Source organism: Platichthys flesus, chromosome 17 (genome assembly GCF_949316205.1).
Source record: "Platichthys flesus chromosome 17, fPlaFle2.1, whole genome shotgun sequence".
In the NCBI taxonomy this organism is placed as follows: Eukaryota; Metazoa; Chordata; class Actinopteri; order Pleuronectiformes; family Pleuronectidae; genus Platichthys; species Platichthys flesus.
The window spans coordinates 18719838-18743046 of NC_084961.1; the positions used below are offsets into that span (position 1 = coordinate 18719838).

Here is a 23209-nt window from a genome sequence, read left to right on the forward strand (position 1 = left end):
GCTGATGCAACAAAGGATTCAAAAGAGTCTTTATTTCAAGGAAGCATTTCACCTCTTTCCGGAACCTTGTTACGGTGGATAACTTCCCCCGAGACCTTGCGCCTGCCATTCAATAAGAGCAGTCATGATGATGCTGGTTTGTGTTCATTAATGAGGCTTTAAAATCCTGTTAACCAGGCAGAGACAGCCTCTGGATATTGTGCCTTAATAATACCGGCTATAAAAAGTTGAGTTTTCCTTGAAGAGATGTAATCTTAGGAAGCTCAAGATTTAACTTGTGCTGTATAAGAGCAAGTGCAAAGGCGCTTACACAGTTCACTCGGATGCCAAATATAGCTTGGGGAAAACTCAACGAACATTCAGGACTAAAAGGCTCCAGACCCTTAAAAAAAAATTATGTAACAGACGGAGTCTTGTCAAACCACTTTTAAAAGAGAAACTTTCCAGAAATGGCCACATTCAAAAGCAGAGTAAAAAGCCTGTATCGTCATAGCCCCCACCTGACTGCATCACAAAGTGTCTGCCTGACAAAACTTTTATGTAACTTTGTTGTCATGAATTGTTTAAATATGAATATTGGGGGAACACATTTGGAGAGTCTGATTTCAAAGGCATGATGTTGTCCCTCCTTTAACAAGAAAAGCCAGGCGCCTCCTTGCTGCCCCCCTGTTACACAATTGTGCGGTTTACATGGGCGCTTGAGAATGGTGCTACGCGGTGCGGCGCTTCCGCGTCCAGTGTAAACCCTGCGTAAAATGGGAATGCATGTAACATTGTCAGATTCCACATTACTGTTGTCAGATCTAAGGAAAACTTAAATTAAAGCTTGATGAGGCCCTAAGATCATGAAAAGCCATATGTACATGAGCTTGATTGAGAAATTATAGCCACTGTTTCCCACAGCTAAATCTTGGATTGAAATATTAAAGCGCCACTGGCCCACCAATGCTGCAGGGTTAATCCCTGTTCTGCCAATAGCCAGTCCGACCAAGACATACAGGTCAATTTGTCTCTGACAGAGAAATAAGTGAGTCAGTCAATCCTGGAATTTCTTCAGAGGACTTGTTGCACTCAAAATTTTATCAGGTCATTGACAACCCAGAAATGAACTTTGAGCACAGCAGCGAGACATGACATGTTAGTGCACTGCAATGAGTAAGATTGCATTTCTGCAAGGCTTTGCACTGGTAGCTCACATTCGACTTGAGGTAGTGGTGATGGTAGCTGTTGATGAAAAGTCATTGAAGTCCTCAGAAAACCATGTGTTTTAACCTCTTCAATCACAGAAAAAAAGTAATCTGCTGAAAGACTCTGTTGTTTGATCAAAATTGCTCAGTTATAGCCTCAGACTCATGGTTGATCCGTGGATCGAGTGGGAAATGTCATAAAAATGTACATTTGAATAATAGTGGATGGATTCAGTTGGGTTATATAAGCATTATACATCATTAATGTGTAAAATATGAATTACATTCTAAAATGTAAACAGCAAAGAAAGACAATCTTGTGCATTCCTGCATTGAGCTGAGACTATTGACTGGAGATAAAAACTAATATGCGTCCATGTTGATCGTGTGGTGTCATCCAAGTGTCCAAAAGCACCAACATTTATAATTGAATCAAAATCGCGTCATTTACTCTGGCTTTTAAGCCCAAAGTTCATATTCATGCGAGTGCTGGTCTTTAAATTGGAGGAAATTATACCATTAGGTCGGTGATGGGCGGATGAGTCAAGCATAGGTGCAGATTCGGACGTTGTCATGTCGTATCCAAGCATCTCTGGAGGAGTGTAAGTAGATCGTAATGCTGCTAGTCAGGTCCTCTGCTGTCCTCTCCCCTTTAGTCCATTCTTTTACTGCAGAGGCTGAGTTAGGATCTTTGCCAATTACAGGTAACCCTGGTCTGTTGTTCACACATTGTCAAATACACAATTAAAATAAAGGACTCTAACTTCTATAAACTTCTGAATAAAAGGACGGAACTCCCTCATTCGTGCCGGTGACAGTCTCTCCACTCGTCTGATGTCTGTGAGCTGCAGTTCTTTATTTACCTGTTATGTTTGTAAGAGTTTTGTGTGGTGAAGCCTCTCTGTACTCTCCCGGGTGAGTCACTGACATTTGCGCAGTGCCCTTGAGCGTAGAAACATGGCTGAGGTGCTTGTACAATAATAACCGTCTGTTAGTGGGCTAGATGTTGAGGTGTCAGCCGAGCCGAACGCAGTGTGAGCAAACATACATAGAGCCGTGTTAGATTTGTTTTACAACCAGAAGAACAAAGAATCTTTGAAAGTTCTGGTTTAGACGATTGACATTGGAAGAAATTGAGGAAATATATATTGTTTGAAGAGCAAACACAAACCTTCGTTGTTGGATTACTTTTATTCCTGTTCTTGGGCATACGAATATCTATATATATAGTTGATAGAGTTTTGTATTTAAGACAGGCCTTTATAGCAAGTTTGGGATTTGTGAATTCCAGCTTTAAAAATAGAATTGAGTTGATTGAAAGGTCAGTGTTTAAGGGGTTCATATGAAGAAATTGAAAATGATTATCAGAAAGATGTTTTCATTAGTGTATAATCACCTGATAATAGAAATTTGCTTTAGCTTGGAAGAAGCTCTTTACTTCTAGGTTGAGAACCGATCCACTTCTACTGAGTCCATCATGAAGGCCACCCGAGGTTCTCCTACATGATTGAAAGGAGATGGTGAGGAAAGGGATATTCACATTATACATGATTATATTTCTTTAGTTTGTAACAAAATAAGTGCTTTGGAATTAAAAAGGGTCCAAATAAAATTATTGAACATATATAATTACCCTTATTTGTTGAGTATATAATTCCTAATATGATAAGAAATAGGCCACTCCATGTGATCTTTTTATATACACTTAGTTATCATTTTAAAGCATTTTCTACATCATATATCTGAATATGAAATTACCTGTAACTGGATTTGGGATCTTACTCACAAAGGCCTAACTAGAACAATGAAAACTATCATTATTAGGAGAGGGGGTCACATGTGCAGCTATTCATGAATACCTCCCCTAAGTCCCTCCTAACCCTCCAGCTTAAACTGTTAATGTATGTGACTTGATAGAGATGGACAGCCTGTCTGTCACTCAGCCTCATTAGCTGAATTGATTAGCTTACGCAATTATCGATACGCCCACAGGGCAAAATGATAAATGATGCCACTGGGAGTGCAGAAGTCACTGCTTATACTGAAGAGACTGCTGCTCTAAAAACAGGTGTAATGGTTTTATCGGTTGTTGAAAAGTGCATGCACTGGTTTGAAACAGCATTGATGCAGCATTTATTTACATATCAGGGAGGTTAGATCCAACCACTAGAGACCCATGAGGAGATGGATTCTGAATCCAAATTTGTATGTCAGGGATGAACTCAATTCAAAAGACTTGCACAGATGAGCCTGTCAAAGTCAGATGACAGGTCGATGCTTATGTACTAAAATGTATATTTAGGGCCCGAGCACTGACAATGGGAGGCCCTATTGAAATTGTAATGATTATTATTATTATTATTATTATTAATATTCAGGAAAATGAATTGGCTTTTTGAGGGCTTTAACATGCTTGAATTCTTACCAAAATTTGCAGAAGTTAGAAAGTGGTGAAGTGGAGGAATTTCCAATGGGTTTGTCTGGTCAGGATACACCTGTGTATCGATCGTCACAAAAATCGATACACAGGTGTATCATGACCAGACAAACAAAAAAGTCGCAAGGTGCAATTGGAAAAAAGGCAACTGGAAGCCGGCTATTTTGCATTTAGTGGCCAGTAGTTTAGTTTTTTCTTTGATATACTTGTATCAGGGCTTTCATCAGATCAACTTCATACTGTGATCAGTGTCATCACAACAAGATGGAGATAAAAAGTTATTAATTGTATCTGATGTTTGATTCGATCCCATACTATTGCTATCAAAGAATTTTGAAAAGTATCCGTCCCTGAGTGGGATGTTGGATAGTCGAAAACTATACTTTTGCAGACTAAACTAAAGCAAAAGAGTAGAAGCTCTCAATTAGCATTTTACATGCATAAAATATAAAACGAATTTCAATTTAGCCCTAGATGCACAACTACTAACTATTTAGCACAGTGTAAATGTCTTTTGAGGACAAAATGCTTCTGGCTGTCTAGGAAATGTTCATGGATTTTTAACCTTTTTGCAAAAAAAACTTCCTCGAAGGATTTTATTAAATAAATAAATAAGTGCTGTGCAGTGCTGAGGGGACCGTCCTCTTTGTGCCGTGCTTGTATTTGGCTGTAGACTCAACATGTCTTTCTCCAGTGGTCAGTTTAAGGGTGTATAATGAATTAACTGTTACAAGGGAGCTAGAAGATGCAGAAACAGCCATGTCTTAATTATACGGCTCCTCTGGTGGGCACTCTTACTGCTCCAGGCTCATTATTAGTGGCTTACAGTGTGAAAATTGACACCGTGGGAAATAGCCAGGTCAATCCACGTCATTCAGTCTTCATTATTAAAAGCACTCTTTTTTTCCCCTCCAGTATGTGTTTTGAAGCACATCCCAGATTCTATTAGATAAGTCACCAGCAACTGAAAATAAAGACAACCTTGGATAAATAAGAGGGCGTACCCTGAGGTGAAACTTGGAGGTCTGTGTCCTCTATCATTCTGACAGGCCTCGGTAGAATTATAAGTAAAAACACAGAGCCCTTCTCTATCCACTGTTAGAGTGGGCTGCACCAGGCTGCAGGAACAGAAAAGCAGGCGGTACGGGCCATGAATATTTCCAGTTGCTGCAGAGTTAACTGTGGGAATTCAAGTGGAGAGAAAAATCAGCAGTTGGCCGGCCTTAAGAGGCCTAGAGGACGATGTGAAACATTGACATTGCAATAGGATTTGACTAATAATGGGTTTCTCAAAGCCGACACTGGTAGTTTGTGGATTGAGCCCACCAAGAGTTCCTCTCTTGTGCTCAAACTCATTAAATTTAACCAGGCTCATGTAACAAAGTTGACGTAGCGGGTGGTTCACATAGGGCACATTAAACACAATTGAGGAGATTATTAAAGCATTATTTTATTTTAATGAAAAGCTGCTTGTGCATACAGAAAAGCCTGTAAAATATCAGTTATGATACACTCAACACTGATTATGGATGGATATAATTATATGTACATTTATATATGGGTGTACTGTGCACAGCATCTGATGGTTGCAATGCTTGAAGAAGTTTCTGACTGTGGTGTTCTGTACACACTTACAAAGAAAAACTTCTTGTTGTATAACTAACCTTAAACCTAACGAAAACTATAACTTAAGGTAGCCAAGAGTAAACAAAGTCTTCAAAAAGGCATTTAAGCACAGGATTAGGCAAATAATAACGTGAAATAATAAACTCAATCATAAAAATCATTTAACAAATCTATATTCAAAATAATAAAACCACTAACAAAGGCAAATGCAAACTTTACAGGGCTATTAGATTCCATGAATTCAAACTAATAATGTTATGGCTGGGAGTGTGAGTATGTATATGGTTGCAGACCCAAAATCCCTAAATCTGCCTACTGCACTCATTACTTATTTATCAGCCCATGTTTTAAAAATGTAGTTAAGTGTGTGGGCTCCAGGCTGCTTACTGGGGCAACAACAGATGAACGACAAGCTGGGCAGTTGAAAACTGTGCATTGTATGCAATGGACTATTTCCAGATGTTTCCACAGGTGGCTTACTCATATGCCCCCTTACTGCATAACACAAGTTGTACTTCTAGCAATGAGGTACAAAAGTTATTTTTCTGTAACATGGAGTAAAACAGTTTGTGTTGGGCTAGAACCATGAGGCTTTATAAAGCCTCAGGTGATGCGTTTCTTGTCGCGTGTTATATTGTGTGTGTTTGTAGGTGAGTGACTCTCGTGATGCAGGCATCACACTGGCCCAAGCCGTCATAATGCTGAGCACAGACTAGCTTGACATTACCAGTATGTCGGAGGTTTCTATAGTGGGAGGCAGACCTTTCCAGGGGGGACTGACATTAGTTATTGAATTATATAGTTTTGAGGAATGTTCGTTTTTCATCACTTTGCTTAGTCAGAAATAAATATAAATAACTGTAAAGTTAGTAACATTAGGGTGTCTTTGCTATTGCTTGTTGAGCATCCATGATCAAATAAAGTAGTGGAAAGGCATCGAAAGATTTAGCCAAGTCCAGTGCATGATGGAGTTTTACTTTTCCTTTTTTTCATTACCACAGCCCTGGAATCAACACTAATATTTTGTTCTCCTTCATCTTAAGATTTGACTTCTGAATTGAAACTTAAAAATCGAAAATCGAAAAAATTCCAGAGACTCTCACTCAGACTTTATCCTCACATATTTTTCTGGAGAATCTGCAGAGGATCACCAGAGTTCAGGGCATGTTTGAAAGCAGCTGAAGTCTGTATTGTCCAGTTCTGTGGTGGTAGAAGAAGATTAAACATTTTTAAATGTATTCTTTGATGGTAAGAATGTCATCAGCTGCTAATGACTTTTGGAAAATGTTGTAAAAGCATGCTTTAAATATTCTGGTGTAGTGCCAGAGTGAAGAGAGCTGCTGATAATAGTGAGACCAATATCTGCATCACGTTGTGGTTTAACTAAATCTGACAGCTGTTTGACATACAAACAAAGATTTCCCCACCGAGTCACATCAGGCCACTGCATCACACCCAGCACAGGGATTTATTGGCTCTCTTGTCCCCCTGTCAGACCCTGCACACTATCACTCTCGGAGCTATTTTTATCCATCCAGGAGAAAATGTTGGCATCCTTTCCCTATCCTCCCATAATTCCTCCCTGTGCCCAAACACACGCTGACAAGAAAAAGGTCTGCAGTGGCCCGGTGCTTTACAACAGGCTGCCGCTTCACATGAACAGCTCCGCTCACACTCTCATCTTGCATTCATGTGCCCTGCACATGCTCTCACTTACTTACTTACTCTCTTTCTCTGCCCCCCGCCCCCTCCTCTCTCTCTCTCTCTCTCTGGCTTTCTCTGTGTGTGTAAATGATGAAAGTAAAAGTAATACATGAAACCGACAGGGGCATCTGGCCTAATTCCAGTAGAAAATGGAATTAGATTAGTGCCTCTATACTTTGTCTGCGTGTGCGTGCGTGCGTGCGTGCGTGCGTGCTTGTGTGTGTGTCAGGTGAGAATCAAGGCAACAACAGAGCTGCCCGACGGTGAAGCACAGAGCTGCTGCTCAACACCTTTCTCTGTGTGTGTGTGTGTGTGTGTGTGTGTGTGTGTGTGTGTGTGTGTGTGTGTGTGTGTGTGTGTGTGTGTGTGTGTGTGTGTGTGTGTGTGTGTGTGTGTGTGTGTGTGTGTGTGTGTGTGTGTGTGTGTGTGTGTGTGTGTGTGTGTGTGTGTGTGTGTGTGTGTGTGTGTGTGTGTGTGTGTGTGTGACAGATCAGTCATCTGCATGACACTGCTCATCCTCATCACTTTCAGATGCAGTCTTTGTAAGATAAGAACAAGTTAAATGGCAGCTTTGTGTGGCTGATAATCACACACTTTATTCAGTCACTCCCTTGCGGCTGCACAGAGAATTAAGTTACACAATTACAGCAAACTTCACTCTCTAAATGCCTGCTGGTGGATTTAATTTGTCCCCTTCTTCCCTCTGTGTTTTATTTTCAAAAATGCAGTGCCGGTCCTAAAGGAGACAACATTTACGAGTGGAGGTCGACCATCCTGGGCCCCCCAGGCTCCGTGTACGAGGGAGGAGTGTTTTTCCTGGATATTGCCTTCACACCAGACTACCCCTTCAAACCACCCAAGGTGAGTGTTGCCCTGCAGCTATGCCCCCTCCCCCAACTCCTTCAGCCAGCGCTTTGAACAATGCCACCACTGTCCCAGCAGGATGTCAGCTTTTCACCTTGTTGTCCAACAACAGTTTCTTTTGTAAGACTTGTGCAACGGCATGACGTTTACAAACGGTGGCAGCAGCACAAAGAAGTGAAGCGCACACATGACAAATGATAGGACTGGGGATATTCTATATTTTCTTATTGTCAACAAATCCTATAAAAAAACTAAAGTAATCATTCTTTAGGTTGCCTTTCAATGCTCTCTCCTATCTTGTGCGTGACACTCCTACTGAAACTATTATACCTTTTTTACAAATCGGTATACGTAGGTTTTTTAAATGCAGGTAAACCGTTTAGAAATTTCCTACTGCCAACGCTGAGGGGAAACTGAGAAGCTTTCCAACCTCAATGTCTTGCCAGTGTTGCAACTTTGCACCACAATAAGAGAAAATATTGCTGTTGCGTTTAGTTCCCATTTGTAAAAAACAATAATTACACAAATGTTCATAGCCATTGATGCCAATGCCTGGTTCAATGCGTGTCATCATGTTGTTCAGGAGAAGGTGCAGCATTAGTTTCTCGACTGCCAAAATAAATGAGAAAATAGCACATTCACCCGGGTGTTTCCATCAGTGCAGATCGAAGCCGATGAAAACCTGTGTCCATTGAAGAGTCATTTGAGCCGGGTGGGAATGCTGATTGTACTGAAGTCATTGCAGACAAAAGACAGTTATTTTGATAAGTAGAAATGGGTCTTAAATTTCATCCATGTAAGCAATGTAATGAAAAAAATTTAATTTATCAGTACAAAACTAGAATTGGAAATGAACCTCTTGGAACCACACTAAAACATGGCAGGTATGAAAAGAGTAACTGACTCATGAATTGAACAGATCCACAGTCCCACTTAACATGAAGAAACAGCCAACCAGCAAAAGCAGAGAGGATTTTTCATGAAAACAATTTTGAGATGATCTTAATATATCATTACCATGACTGCTGTCTGTATATTCATAAACTAATGAATGAGACTCTGAATTATGAGCTTCTCTGCTGTGGGGAACACAGTTAGCTTCAAAAACACAAAGACAATAGGGCGGCAGATATAAAAAGGGCCGCGGATGAATTAGCTCTGTTTGTGCGGGCGGGCGTGTGTGTGTGTGTTTTAGTCAAAATAAACGACAGTGCCCAGTGCAACAGTGCAGGCTCCTGTATGAGATAGAATAGATTTTGGACAACACTGGAGCTCTATGACCATGTTTTCAATACACACAGAGTAGTTGTCAGTAGGATAATAGAAAAAGTGTTGGTTTAGATCGTTTGACAGGAAGAACAATATAGGATATCACAAGCCTTATCCTTTATCTGCTTCTTGTTATTGTGTCTCTTCCTGTTATGCATGCTGCCGGCATTCAGCAGCATTTGGCTCCCCTCCAGTGCAGCTGTGGGTTTGCGGGTATGTGTGTGTTCAGCTGACGCAAGTGTGTGTCAGAATTGTCACGGTTGACTGGCTGACAGCGGTTGCCACCTCCCCTCAGTTTGAGTGGTACCTCTGATTTTGTCCCGGGTTTAGGTTTACACTTCTATAAATACTCTTTGTCTAACCTTTGTCAGCTATTTAGAGAAGTATGTTGAAAAAGTCAACAGATAAAAAGGTAAACAGGATAAATGTGGCACATTTATCCTGTTTTTAATATGCAGCATTCAGTATGGAGAAGCATGCATCTTGCTTTGAATCACAGTTTAGAAATAGAAGAAGCAGCAATGGTAAAAAGTTGCTTATGATGCTCTCTAAGCAGAGCTTGTCCTGAGGGTGATGCGGCCGTCAGATGGTCACCACAAATATTAGGATGCGACGTCTGTGCATGTGTGAAAATTTACAATAATAGAAAAAAAATCCAACCATCTGATTTTAAGAAATTTTTATATCTCAAAATATAATACATTTTGATGTGACTGTGGTGTTAAGGGTTTTTGGCTGTCTAAGTAGCTGGTTTCCTGCAGGTGTCTCATGCAGTCTGTCGTGTTGTCACTTCTCTCTTATATCCTCACACATTCAGCCATGAAGGCTTAATCCACACAACTATATTTTCATTTGAAAACACATTAACTCAGCTACAGATACACCTGGCATCCATACTCTGGAGTTTTACAGGCGCCAAAACAAAAAAATGTGGAAATGCTGCTGGCCCTGTTTTAGTTTGAAAACGCCCTATTCAAACAAAGACGTAGTAGCTGGCAAATGTGTTTACTATAATACTGACAAACTGAGTGAGGCTGGGCTTATTTTATTACATGCTGAAAAGAGTTGGTAGGAAAAACTTTTAATATTTCTCGGTGGGAGGTAGAAAGGAGTCATGATGGCATCATAAGTATCAGATTTCAGGCACCAGCATGGAAAACTTTTCAAACAAGTAGAGTCTCAGTTCAAATGAGAACAATTACAATTAGTTTGGAGGAAAACAAGCTTCATATTTAACTTCTTAACTTTGATTGGATTCCTCAATATGGACTCTCCTACATAGTGCTCGAGAAACACTGAATATTTTTTTTGTTATTGTACAGAATTGATTGGGAATTTTGTTAGACCCTTGTGTATTTGAGCTGCTGAGTGGGGTGGAACATGACTCCCAAAAAGAAACAGACTTCTCCTCAGTCCTTCTTGACTGGCTGTGACGGCCTCATTCCTGGCCGGCTTTGCTGACTGGGGGTGGGTGGGGAGCGGGACAGAGCTCGTCTAAACTCCTGGCCCTCCTGCTGCCTTGTTTTTCCAGTCTGGCTGTGAGCCGTGCCATCCAGCAGCTCCACCGGCTCACAGCCACCAATCTGACAGCTGCAGCTGCTCACTGCGCTGCCTCACACACTAATGTTAGGGCGATAAAGCCTGTTAAGGCCGACACTGATACGCTTAGATAAAGGTAGAGCATGGCAAGGGCTCAGCTTCAGTATTTGTATTTTGGTCCAACATTATTTTGTTACAGGACCTATTGTTGAAGATGGAGGTCGACCATAATTTCCTCATGGCTTAGAGTGTATTGTGCGTCACACTTCATCCGCATCTGCGAGATTTCATTCTCATTTTCAAACCTCGGTCACGAGGAGTGAGCCTTCAACTTGTCAGCTTGATCAGCTATTTAGTTCATTCCCTCATTTAAATCATTCCATCTTGCCACATTTAAAATATGCACTTTTCTCAAGAACCTAAAAATGTTTCTGCAGTCTGTTGATTGCAGGTATTTGCACCATGGTCAAATGACCAGGGAGATTAGGCAAATTAACCTGCGGTATGAGCAACTGATTGCAGAATACAATACAGCAACACTACAAAATCAGTTACCATGAAGGAGATTCACTTTGGGCTTCGGTTTATCATAAAAAGAGTAAGACAAAGGCCACAAGTAACAAAGCAGTTATCAAAACAACTGAACAAGCTCAACATAGTAAGGAAATAGTTTTTACGAGCTATTTGTAATTTTGACCAGCTGAAAGGAGTACTTCAACAATAATCTATAGCACTGCAAGGGCACACCCCAAGAGTTCCTGTACCCTCATAACGTTCTACCTCCGACAAGCAGGCCCTTTTTGGGTGTAAAGAGATTTCCCACTGGACTTGATTGAGACCCTGCTCCTGCAAATGTTCGAATTTCCTGGGGGAAATATATGCGTTGGAAACACACCTTTAGAGTGGGAGCCATGAAGCCAGAAAAAACCTTGACCCATGCAGATAGTTATTCACGGAGACAAGCACTGGAGGGCCGGCCGGCAGGTTTGAACAGACAACTCTGTAATCTACCGAAACTCTCGGTTTACTCTGAGGTTGGCCAATGAGAGAGTCTAATCATGTGAGACAATAGAAAATCAACTGTAAAAATCCTGCCTAGACCACTTATGCCCAGATAGCTGCATCATCGCAGGTTGTATTAGAACATCTTGCAAAGATATTCAAATCAGTGACAGTGGTGATGTGTTTCTCTGAACAAGATTTTGGAAAAATAAGGTTTCAGCATGAAAGAAAATTTTTGGATGGATCCTTCCACAGTCTTCCTTTTGAGTCTGCCATGAACATTCGTGAAAATAATTTCTTAATCCAACAAGGTGGTCCAGGTTTACAATATGCGCACATTTGATAAAACATCTCCCTTTAAACTTTAAAGTCAGAGTAAATTCATATTTACAGACATGACCTGAGGAAAAACTCCAGAGAATTTGGTTCGGCCTATTTGTCTTTCACAAATGCACAACGCAACGGGGGGTTTTCCCTACAGACGCATGCACAACAGCAACAAATACTCCACATTATTAAGCCGAGGGGGGGAGAAGCCGGGTGCAGCAGACAGAGGCAGGAAGTAACATATTAACATATTCGGCTGCAGAGATCACATGTTTTTATTTACAGCACATCATCGGCTCTAAGAACCAAAAAAGAGCACTGATGTTTTTGGAATTTTAGCATCAACTTGGTAACGGAGGTCTCGTGACTTCCTGAGTCCCAATACTGATTGCTGAAAATACAAAGACTATGTTATTTTCACCCATTGCAGGCAATATGGTATTGAAGGAGCTCAAATATATATGCATTGTTCACTACAGTACATGCCCAGCATTAAACAATGGAGCATTTAGCTAAGGAATTTGTTGAGGTGATGGTGACCAAAAAAGCTCAGAGTAGATTATCATTATTATTATTATATTATTTCACCTATATATAAATATATCTTGTAGAGAGAAGCCTCTTAGAATTTCATTGAACCTGAGTATGATGACAATAAAGATATAGAATCATGAATCTTGACTTTATAGGGTGCACAGAAAAGTGAAAGCTAGTGTTGATTCATGTCTGGTGATTGTGTTAATAGGCTTTCAAACTTTAGCCATATCAGCTAAATTGTGGAGGTCTACTTCAAATTGGGTTCACTAGTAGAGCACATACATCTGTTAAGGCCCAACAGTCCACTTCAATTCAATCAAGCTGCACCGGATGCCACACACTCATAGTGAAAATTTTGAAAAACAATGTTAAAGACAATAGAAAGGATTCCCGGATCCACTCCCTGATCCGGATCCATACCATAATTTTATGAGTTCTTCCCTTGAATCATACCACATCCCCCCCAACCAGGTTTCATGGTAATCTGCCCACTTGAGTCTGTGTGCTCTTGCTCTTATAAAACAAACAAACCTAACCTTAATCTAACCTCCTTGGCGGAGGTAAAAAAGATGAATGTATCTTTGAGCAATGAGGGTTTACTCTGTCCATCCCACAATTCCTCTCTGAAATACTGACATTAGTGACCCACTTTCTCTAGTGCCATCATCAGACCTGAGCACCTAGATTCTCTACAGCGGATGATAGTGTTTCATTCTGGACACTGATGAAGACTAATGGCTCTGTTGCCATGCCGTTTGCTTTGGATATTCATATTTAAGTGTTTTATGCTTTGAATTTTCTCGGAAACACAAATCGGCAAATCAGAATGAATGCAGCTGAGATACAATTGAGTCTGTAGGTTGTCTTTAAGAGTCTGAGGGATGACACTATAATACAGAGGGGGTGTAGGATTAGACCCATAGCTTTTGTTATGTGGAGGCAACATCATAATCTATTAGCGTCAGCCATGATGAGATTACAGCCTGTTAATGAGACCACACAAGCTAGGCGGGGATCTGTTTCATGGCCGCTGGGCCAGCTGCATTAGCATGCCACTGCTAACCAAGCTCGGCGCAGTAGAGGACATCATCAGACCCAAGACCTCTCCTCAACCAGTCACGATCAATCCCCACGCTCACCTTTTCTTTTCACATCTCCCTTAATCCTCACATGCAATGGAAAGCCCTATTCGCTCGTTTGTCTGTCCATCACAAGTCAGCCACCGTCCCTTTCCGTCATGCCAGCGTGCCTCGGCTCCGCTAACATGTGAGGGATGTTTGTATCTCATAAGACAGAGATGTGAAGGATGAATGGATAGTTAGTGAGAGAAGATAGCGGAGGGAGGTAGGGATGGGGGGGAGGGGGTAATGAGAGCAGACTGCCGCCACTGAGCAGGCAGAAAAGGGAAACAGAGCATGTCTTGGCTGCCAGTCCTGGTCAGCATCATCGATCTTAAAGAAAGACGAAGGTCAAAGGTCACTTCTTAATGATGTTGGGCTCCTTGTGCTGATATTGGGCTCTGCTTAGTGCTGTAGGCTGTCCTCACTTCACTGTCGACTAAAGACGATAGGATCACCTTGGTTCTGTATAGATCGACGACAAAGTGTGTGTGTCTCTGGCTTAGTGAGACCAGCAGCCGTGGTTAATCTCAGTCAATGATTTAATAAACTGTATTGACCTGTGCCTTTCAGTGTCCTTGTATAAAGACAGATGATGCATACCACTGCCACGGCTGCATGTTTGAATGGTTTTTTTTTTACTACTGGAAAATGTTCATAATGGCCATCTGCTTTTTCATACTGTGATGGGAACTCATAAGATGTGTAGACAGTTGAAATCATCATGTTCTTACGTGAACAATGGATCAAGTGACTAACATGGAGTGTGGAGCTTGCAGCTCTTCAGTTCCCCTCAGCTTTACTTAGCCTCTTAGCATGTTACAGCTCATTGTTTTTGTTGTTTTTGGTTTTAAAAATCTGATTTAATTTAACTTCCCCAATGTGTTATCTCCAGGTGACGTTCCGCACCAGGATCTACCACTGTAACATCAACAGTCAGGGGGTGATCTGTCTGGACATCCTGAAGGACAACTGGAGTCCTGCCCTCACCATCTCCAAGGTCCTGCTGTCCATCTGCTCCCTGCTCACTGACTGCAACCCTGGTGAGAGCTGCAACACACACACACACACTCACACACACACGCGCGACTCCTTGTCACAGCTCTCCCCAGCTTTAGCTGCGACAGGTTGACTGACATGTCCATTCTATGTGAATGATGTATTCAGAAGTGTGTCACTGTGAGGATTCAAGCAGGCTCTGTGTAGTGCAGCAGGATCCTTAGAGGTTAGACAGGCTTGTAGCAGTGATAGAAACTCTGCCTCTTGAATCTTCAGCCCTTTCAACAGGATCTGTTGACTTAATTTGCTGTGTCAACATATCTTTCGACTGCAATTGAATGAGCAGGATAAGCCCTGACTCAATGAATCAATTCCAGCTCCACACAGTTCAAGTGGAGGACCTTATTCAAGAGCGCCTGAGTTAAGAGGTTCAATGTTTTATCTGAGTGTCTCGGCGAAAAATGTCTTTTGTTTGTCTTTTCTGGTCTTTATGCAGTTAATCATACAAATAGGGGGAAGCAGTCACTTCTTGAAATCATTTGTGGTCTTACAGTCTGTTGTGTAATATGAAAAAAGTGTGAAAATGAAGAGAAGCCTGAGCTGCAGTTTCTCAAGAGGAGGTGCATGGACGAGCATAAACGTCTGAGTGAGAGCCTCCTGAGTTTCTGCGGACTTTCTCTGCTTGGCCCCCCCTAGTATTAAGTCTGCTCAAAGTCCACAAAAGTCGATGTGAGAACACAGCTGGAGATCCCCCACTGGATTCACGCGAGCGATGATTTCTCTTCATACACGTGATGGACACAAAAACGAAAAACAATTAAATAGAAAACGGATACAAAGAGAGTTTGTGGTGATAAGAGCCGACACCGGTTTCAAACCATGTGATGTCCGCAGCGGAATTAATACGTTACATCCTGCCGCTTTATGCTGCACTCCCCTCACAAGCAGACCTTTCTCCTACTGTGTTTTGCATGTGTGTAAAGGAAAACTGCGGAGACAGTCCGGACTCAATTCTCCGGAGTTCCTCTGCAGGACATGTCTGAAACAGCTCTACTCTGACTAACTTTACATCTGAGGGTCTCAGCCCCTGCTGATTACATGGAAAGGGGATTGCACTGATTGATTAATACTGAGGCTTTTATACAGCAACAGATATCACTCTTCTCTTCAGTAACCACTGCTGCGCTTAGTGTGAATGTGTGGAATGAGAAGCAGAACTAATGATCGTAGCATTTTCATACCATTTGTATTCGCCCTCTTGAAATATTGTGTCGTAAAGCACGAGCCGAGACTCTCCTGCTTCGTTCATTACAGTCCAGTCAATATATATCGGGGAGCGGCTGGCTAAACACAATCCTGTAAACAGCTGACACCATTCACTGAGACGTCAACATTTTTAAAGCTAATTAGATCCATTATGGCCCGGTTTACCAGCAGTGCAAAGACCACAGCTGGAGGAACAGGAAATTCAATCTGTCTGTTATTGACCAGTTAAACATGGGTCCACTGTCCTCAGGTACGAATATTGTTAATGTCTCTCGATATAAAGTATTACATTGAGCAGAGGTGATAAAAGCATCGATACCAATGTGTGGGGGATGGACAGAACAGGAACGAATGTGCCGGAGCAGAAGAGAGAAAGGTAAGAAAAGAAAAGAGGCCAGGAGAATGGCAGGTGATTTCACATGTCAATAGCAGGGAATGAGCAGAGGGAGTAGTGCTGATAGTGAAGACCTCTGATGATAGCTTGTGTCCTCTCTGCGGGGATCGCTCTTTGATAAATGTAGCAGCGGAGATTCTTCCTCCGTGGGCGAAAATGAGAATAGCTGTTCCTCCACCTCCTCAGCGTTTTCAGATGTGGCGGAAATTCCTTTTAAGTATGATACAAAAAAAGACTTGATCATCGCCCCATTCCTGCCAAAAGAGAAAAATCCCCATTACCCCACACCCCCACAACCTGTCCTTCTTTCTGCCGCTTGCCTCATCAAAATCTTTTTTTTTACCCTGCTTCAAATGTTGAACGTGGTCGCTGGATTTGAACTACCCTAAAAATATCTCTCCTTCCCTCTCCACCTCCGCCCGTCTGATGACTGCCTCTCCCGTGCAGCCAGATATCATTGGCATGTAGCTCATTAAAGCGAGAGGGAGGGGAGTGGATGGTATGACAGTTAATCAACCCTCCCACAGCTGCCGTTCCTGTCGTCATCCCCCACTGAACACTAGCATCACGGCCCCTCAAGCAGGTTTCTACCTGCGGCTTTCTTGTGGCTCATTTGGGGCTAAGCTACATGCCATGTCGAAGCGTGTCCAGGGTTCAACTCCATCCCTGTCGCATGTCTTCCCTTTTTCTCCACATCTTTTTCTAGCTCAACTTCTGTAGAAAATCCCCAAAGAAAATGTAATGCTTTTTTTCAAACCCTGAGGGATTCCTCCTCATTGAATGGTGCTCTGTGAGTTAGCTGATATATCTGGCTGATATGAGGATAGTCTTTTATATTAAACATGTCTGCTTTTTCCTCTCAGTAGCTTCAGGGTGTCAAAGCCGTAGTAAAGCCTGCCTCACCCTGCCTTTTAAAGGAGGCTTGAATATCTGGAGTGACATCAGATTATGTGAGATAGAAACTGTTTGGCTCCTGTGTTATACCAAAGTGAGCGAAAAATGTGTCCTTATGTGTTCGAGAAAAGACTGAAGTTATTTCTGTAAAGATCAGAGCACTGTCTTTGTGGAAACTGTAAAAGTAGCTTTTTGCCATGAATGTTAAAATGAAGTTGAGACTTGACAGCATTTTAAAATCCAAATCGAGTGTAGAATCCTTACTCATACCTAATAGAGTGTTGACGTCATGAGGTAAGATCCTATGTGCTTCCATTCTACAGAGAAACAAAACAAGTCTGGTTGTATCCAAGATGTGTCTCATCAGAGGACATTTTGTATCAAGTCGCAATGTCCTTTCTTCTATGAAAAATGACCTCTGTGACTTAAGGCTAGGGTTGGTAATCCTGGAGAAGCTAGAAGGATAAGGCTACACTGAAAAAATGCAACAGATACATCCCACCGTCTCCTATCGGCCCTCTCATCAAATCTACACCAGCTTTTCCTTTTTGTCAGACACCTTTATTTATCGATGGCTATCAGGATATAAAGAGGATTGCAAAAAAAAAAGATTAAAGGGGTTTCAGACACAAATTAAAAAAAATGTCAATCCGCCTGTTTTTGTGCATAGAAATGGACTCTTTTACCTCCTACACAAGAACTGTTTCGAACAGTATTGACAGGGTTTATAGATTTGAGCCACTGAAGAATAGTTGAGTGATCGAAACAACTCAGATGATGTCAGAGGATTGAAACAACGCATTTCAGAGACTCGTGACAATGGAGGAAGGTAACGTCTGTGATTGCAACTACACGTCTGAAAAGATATTGGGCCAGTTTACACAGTCGAGAAAAGAGTATATGGCATCGTTATCTGGATATGAAATGTCAGCACAGCCTTACTTTTAATGTGTAACAGTCTCCTCAAATACATTTATGGTGTTGATGGTTTTGGGGCAGGTTGAGTGGGACGTTCACCAATCGCAGGGTCAGTGGTTATATTTCCAGCTCATCCAGTCAGCATGTCAAAGTGTCCTTGGGGAAGACACTGAACCTTAAACTGCTCCCTAACGGCTGTGCCCCCAGCGTGGGAATGAAATGCATGACTGATGGACAAAGGGCTCGATATGGAAAGGCTGCCTAATGAGTGAAGAGGCAACTTTTCTATTCGGTTAAGACTGGCAAGGACAAAATAATACAGTCGTGATATAATGAGTAAATGAGTATAACAGGAGAAATTCAGAAGAAAATCAAGTAGACGTCTTTACTGAAGTCAGATGCTTCCAGCCACACCACCATGACATGTAGGGAGCCGTTCATCCGTCATCAAATATGGGTATACGCCTGTAAAAGCCCCTCATCATTGAAACTCTAGCAGGGACTAGTGCGGAGGGGGTGTTTGTCCTGTATGCTCAGCCAAGCTTATCACACTGCTCAGTCAGCAGGCCAGGCCCCACAGGAGACAGACCGAAGCCAAGCAAGAGTGGACGAGAGGCTCCGGGAATTTGTTTCTCTCTCTGTCACCTCACTGAGAGATTGACCAGCGGCACAACGAACTGAGCAGCAGCACACGATCAATAGAGGAGCCGGAGGGAATTCATGATGGTGGCTGTTGACCAATCAGACGTGTGCAGTGTATCAACAGACGTGAAGGCACAGGGCGCGAATGCTCCTGCTGCAAACCTATTACTTTCCTTATAAAGATTTTCTTTCCTAACTGCCTTTTTACGGCTACAATATTTTTTTGTTTCTTGGCACATAACCACCATCAAGTCCATAAAGTTTTTACCATCCACGCAGACAGTCGGTCAGCCCCCCTAGTTTTAGCTCAAGTTGTGTGCGTAGCAGCAAGTGGCATGTGGTGTAGTTCTCTCTCTCTCCCGCGATGACCTGTCTTTCTCTCTTTAGTCTGTGTAGCTGTCAGTCGGACTCTGTTGCGCATGAGAGCGATGTTCCTGCGTGTGCACCCTCGCTACCAACATAGTTTGATTGAATTCTGTGGGAAACACTGCAGAGAAAAGTGAAACTAACTTCCTGTATCCACCCATTTATTTTTGTGTTACTTAATAATTATTTTTGTGTTACTTCATATGCTCCAAAAGAGGCAGAAACAAGAGCAGTAAAGCGCTAAGCCACTAAATGTGCAAATAAAACGTTATCTATCATCTCTATCAAAGAAATTAAACCTCTTTTAACTCCAGGCTCAGCGCCCACTGAAGAGGATCTCTAGTTTTGTAGAATCCTCGCCTAGAAGAAATCGCATGCTTTTATAAGGTCATGTTCACAGAGCAGAGCGCTGTGTAGAAACAACAACCCGTCATTCACTTCAGTAATTTTACCTAAAACAAAATATTCCTGTTCAAAATTAAGACTAGTACAGTATTGAGCTTGCGTGAAAAACCTCACCCAACACCCCTGCTTATTATCCGCCATGTTGGGCTCAGTGTATATGACTGAGCTGGTTCAAAACCGACGATTGAACGCTGCAATACTTGTTAATTGTTTGTCCAATTGATTTCACTTCTCTTGTGTTACAGCCGACCCTCTGGTGGGAAGCATCGCCACACAGTACCTGACAAACAGAGCTGAGCACGACAGGATAGCCAAACAGTGGACCAAACGCTACGCCACATAGATCATCTCAACTGCACCAGGACCCCTCCACCCCACCCAACACACCCCCACACATACACACACACACACACAAACATACACACACACACACACACACACAACTCACACACACACTTCTGACACCTCCCCTCCTCTGAAATCTATGGAAGCACACCCGCCCCTGTCATCAACCCTGCCCCCGTTCCTGAGAAACGAACTGTTATTTGTTCCATGCTGACTTGAAAAGCTTCTTTTTTATACAAAGAGTCTATTGGGATTGTATTTTCCAATACACTGAATGTTGATATGGTCATGAAAAGCTTTAATACTGTTATTGTTCTTGTTGATGTTGTTGTTCTTATTGTTATTGCATTGTGTATAACATTGTTGCCACCCTTGTCATCTTCTCTCTCTAAAAGAGCGTGTGTATTCTTCCCATTTCATGTGATGGTTTCATGTAAAAATGATCATACAGAGTGAGTTTGTTTAGTTTGTTTCCCTCCAGTGGTTTTACAGCTCATGGTTAATATTAGTGCATGGCATCAGGATATGTGTTCCTATAGTGGACATGTGGTCATGGTATTATTTCTGTCCCGCAGAGTTCAGAGTTCTGGCATGGAGTGAGCCCATCACTGTGTATGATGATAGTGGTAGTTTGCTGTACATTTAATGCCTTGTAAGAATACATACTCATTGAATACTCAATTAAACACTGGCTGTAATGTGACAGATCCTGTCTCAATCTGTTGCTTCAATATGTGTTTGTGTGTGTGTCTGTATGTGGTCCACATATTTCTCATGTTAAGGTTAAGTTGAACCTAAATCTGTCTACAAAGTCACACTATAGGGGCTTTTCTTACTTATGCTGTCAAAAAGCAAGTCCACATAACGTAAATCATTACATTTTAAGGTGAAGACATGTTTTAAGGTTACATTTAGGTATGCAATTGGTCATGTTTAATTTTAGGGATCAGGTTTTCATTAGGCTGTGCATATGTGTCTACATGTGTGCACGCACAGACCACTTCCTGTTAGAAATAGGTCATTGTGGGCTCACCACAGAAAGCAGAATGATTAGATGAAGTAAGGTCAAGGTTTGTCTTCCTCAAAAATAAAATTATGTGATTGTGATATTTTGATATATTTTTTCTTGATTATTTGAATTCTTGCCAGTTGGACATGCAGTGCAGAAGTCATAAAATGGTACCTAAGTAGTAATGAAAACTCAAACACTTATTTTTTCCATTGATTCATCTGGTTGAAAGCAGTCGGTACTGAGTTAGGAATCAGAGTTTCCTTGCCTTTGTAAAACTCAGGCTCTGTTCAGACCTGACGTTAACATCAGTCCTGAGACATCGCATGGCAAGTCGGCGCTAATGAAGACGCAGCAGCAACAGAAGTAGGTTTCAGGTGAATAGTTGAATAAAAAAGAAGGTGTTTCCATGACTTCAGAGGACATTACATTGCCTTATCCTTACCTAAAACTACTGCTATCCTCCCCCTAAACCTACATGTCATCACCTTAAAATGTAAATATTGACCTCCTGAGGATAAGGAAGATAAGACCCCACAAGTAGGTAATCACAGAGTTAGTATTTATTAATATGTCAAACATAAGAAAATTGAAATCCTGCTCTGAATTTATTATATTAGAAAATTATCATTTTAAACTGCAGATGCTTCACAAATCTTTTTAAAGTCAGAATGAAATCATCCCTAAGCTGTCTGAAACCTTTGAGGAAACCCTGAGTCCTGGGATAAAAAAGGCAAAGTTGCCAGGTTGTCCCAGTCAAACAGTAAATGTGACTCTGTGAGTCAGAGTAATAGATCCAGGAATGTGAAGGCTTATCAGCTGTCAAAATACTGCACAGTGTTTATCATATCATCACAAAGGCCACTCTGCAAAGTTATCACGGCAGCAGTAATTGTATTCTCAGTCATTATGATTTAGCACTTTGACATGACTAAGTTATCTACCAGGAATGTGCAGATACACATTTCGCTGCAGTGCACTGCAGCACACGGTTTAATGCTCTGCACCGGCACCCCTCACTGTTCCTACACAGTGCTCTGATTGAAGTGAATGAGGGGGTTGTTGTTTCTACACAGCGCTCTGCTCTGTGAACATGACCTTATAAAAGCATGCGATTTCTTTTAGGCGAGGATTCTACAAAACTAGAGATCCTCTTCAGTGGGCGCTGAGCCTGGAGTTAAAAGAGGTTTAATTTCTTTGATAGAGATGATAGATAACGTTTTATTTGCACATTTAGTGGCTTAGCGCTTTACTGCTCTTGTTTCTGCCTCTTTGGGAGCATATTAAGTACTGATTCAATTAAACAAAACAAACAAGCAGAGGAGGAGCGGACATTGTTTCCGCTCTGAAAAGAGGTCTGCAGACGTTTATTTCAGGCTCCACTCAGTGACCTCTACAGTGCTGCCTCTAGCCTGAGAGGAATAATCCACTACGAAAAAGAAGTGCATGGCTCCACCAAAATCCAGTGGGCAAAGTGTACTTGTGCTGGGCGGCCAACAGCAGGACAAGACATCAGGATGGTGGCTTTGTTCATATAACCTGCAGGAGCTCACGTGGACAGCAGCGGTCTCTTATGCGTTTTACCATGTTAATACTCTGATCCCTATTGTAGTTGAGTCGTAAAACCTGAGGTGTGAGTATGAGTATATTGAGTCCCCAGTGTTCGGGTCCAAGTCTGAGTCAACAAATAAGAGTCAGAGTCGAGGCCCGTTTACTGAGTGTGAGTCATGATGGCTGAATCTGGGAAATCTTTGAAAGCAAAACACATGAGCCGTGGCCTCTCTACATCATCATCTCAGCTCTTACTGTTACTGACAGTGGTCGCGTGAATCTGCAAATAAGCTGGTGAACACATGTGCCTGCACCTCGTACAAAATGAAGTCCTCTTACAGTATTAAATTAGCTATCTATAGATTCTCTCAATTTCTTAGGAACTGTTGCAAAAGACTAACAAAAAACTGTTTCTCCAACGTGTGAGACCAAATGCTGACAATGATCAAGTCCAAGTCCAATTCATCTGTACTAAGTCCTAGAAGAGTCAAGGGAAATGGGAAATGGTCTGTATTTATAAAGCAATGTTCTGGTCTTGATGACCACTGAGTTATTTCGCCCTTCGACCATTCAAACACATACATCTATGCGCAGTACTTTCTTTATGAGGAGTAGCAATTTTTGAGTTCGGTGTGTTGCCGAAAGACACATCAGCATGCGGAATGAGGAAGACTGGGATCCAACCGCCGACATTCTAACTCAAAAAATGTTGAACTTGCACTTTATACAGTGGACAATATAGAATACACTTGCGGGAAAACCTTTTTATTTTCAAACTGCTGCAAATGTTCGTTGAAACATGTTTTAAAC

General features: G+C 41.8%; 1 protein-coding gene across 1 annotated transcript in view; it reads left to right on the forward strand.

The window, feature by feature from the left end:
* Positions 1-20544, forward strand: part of LOC133972633 (ubiquitin-conjugating enzyme E2 E2-like) — a 57899-nt gene extending 37355 nt beyond the window's left edge. Inside the window, exons 4-6 of the mRNA XM_062410185.1 lie at positions 7683-7815; positions 14506-14653; positions 19740-20544. Coding sequence (XP_062266169.1) covers positions 7683-7815; positions 14506-14653; positions 19740-19837 — 379 coding nt within the window. The 3' untranslated portion in view covers positions 19838-20544. The remainder of the gene's footprint in view (positions 1-7682; positions 7816-14505; positions 14654-19739) is intronic.
* Positions 20545-23209: the final 2665 nt, after the last annotated feature.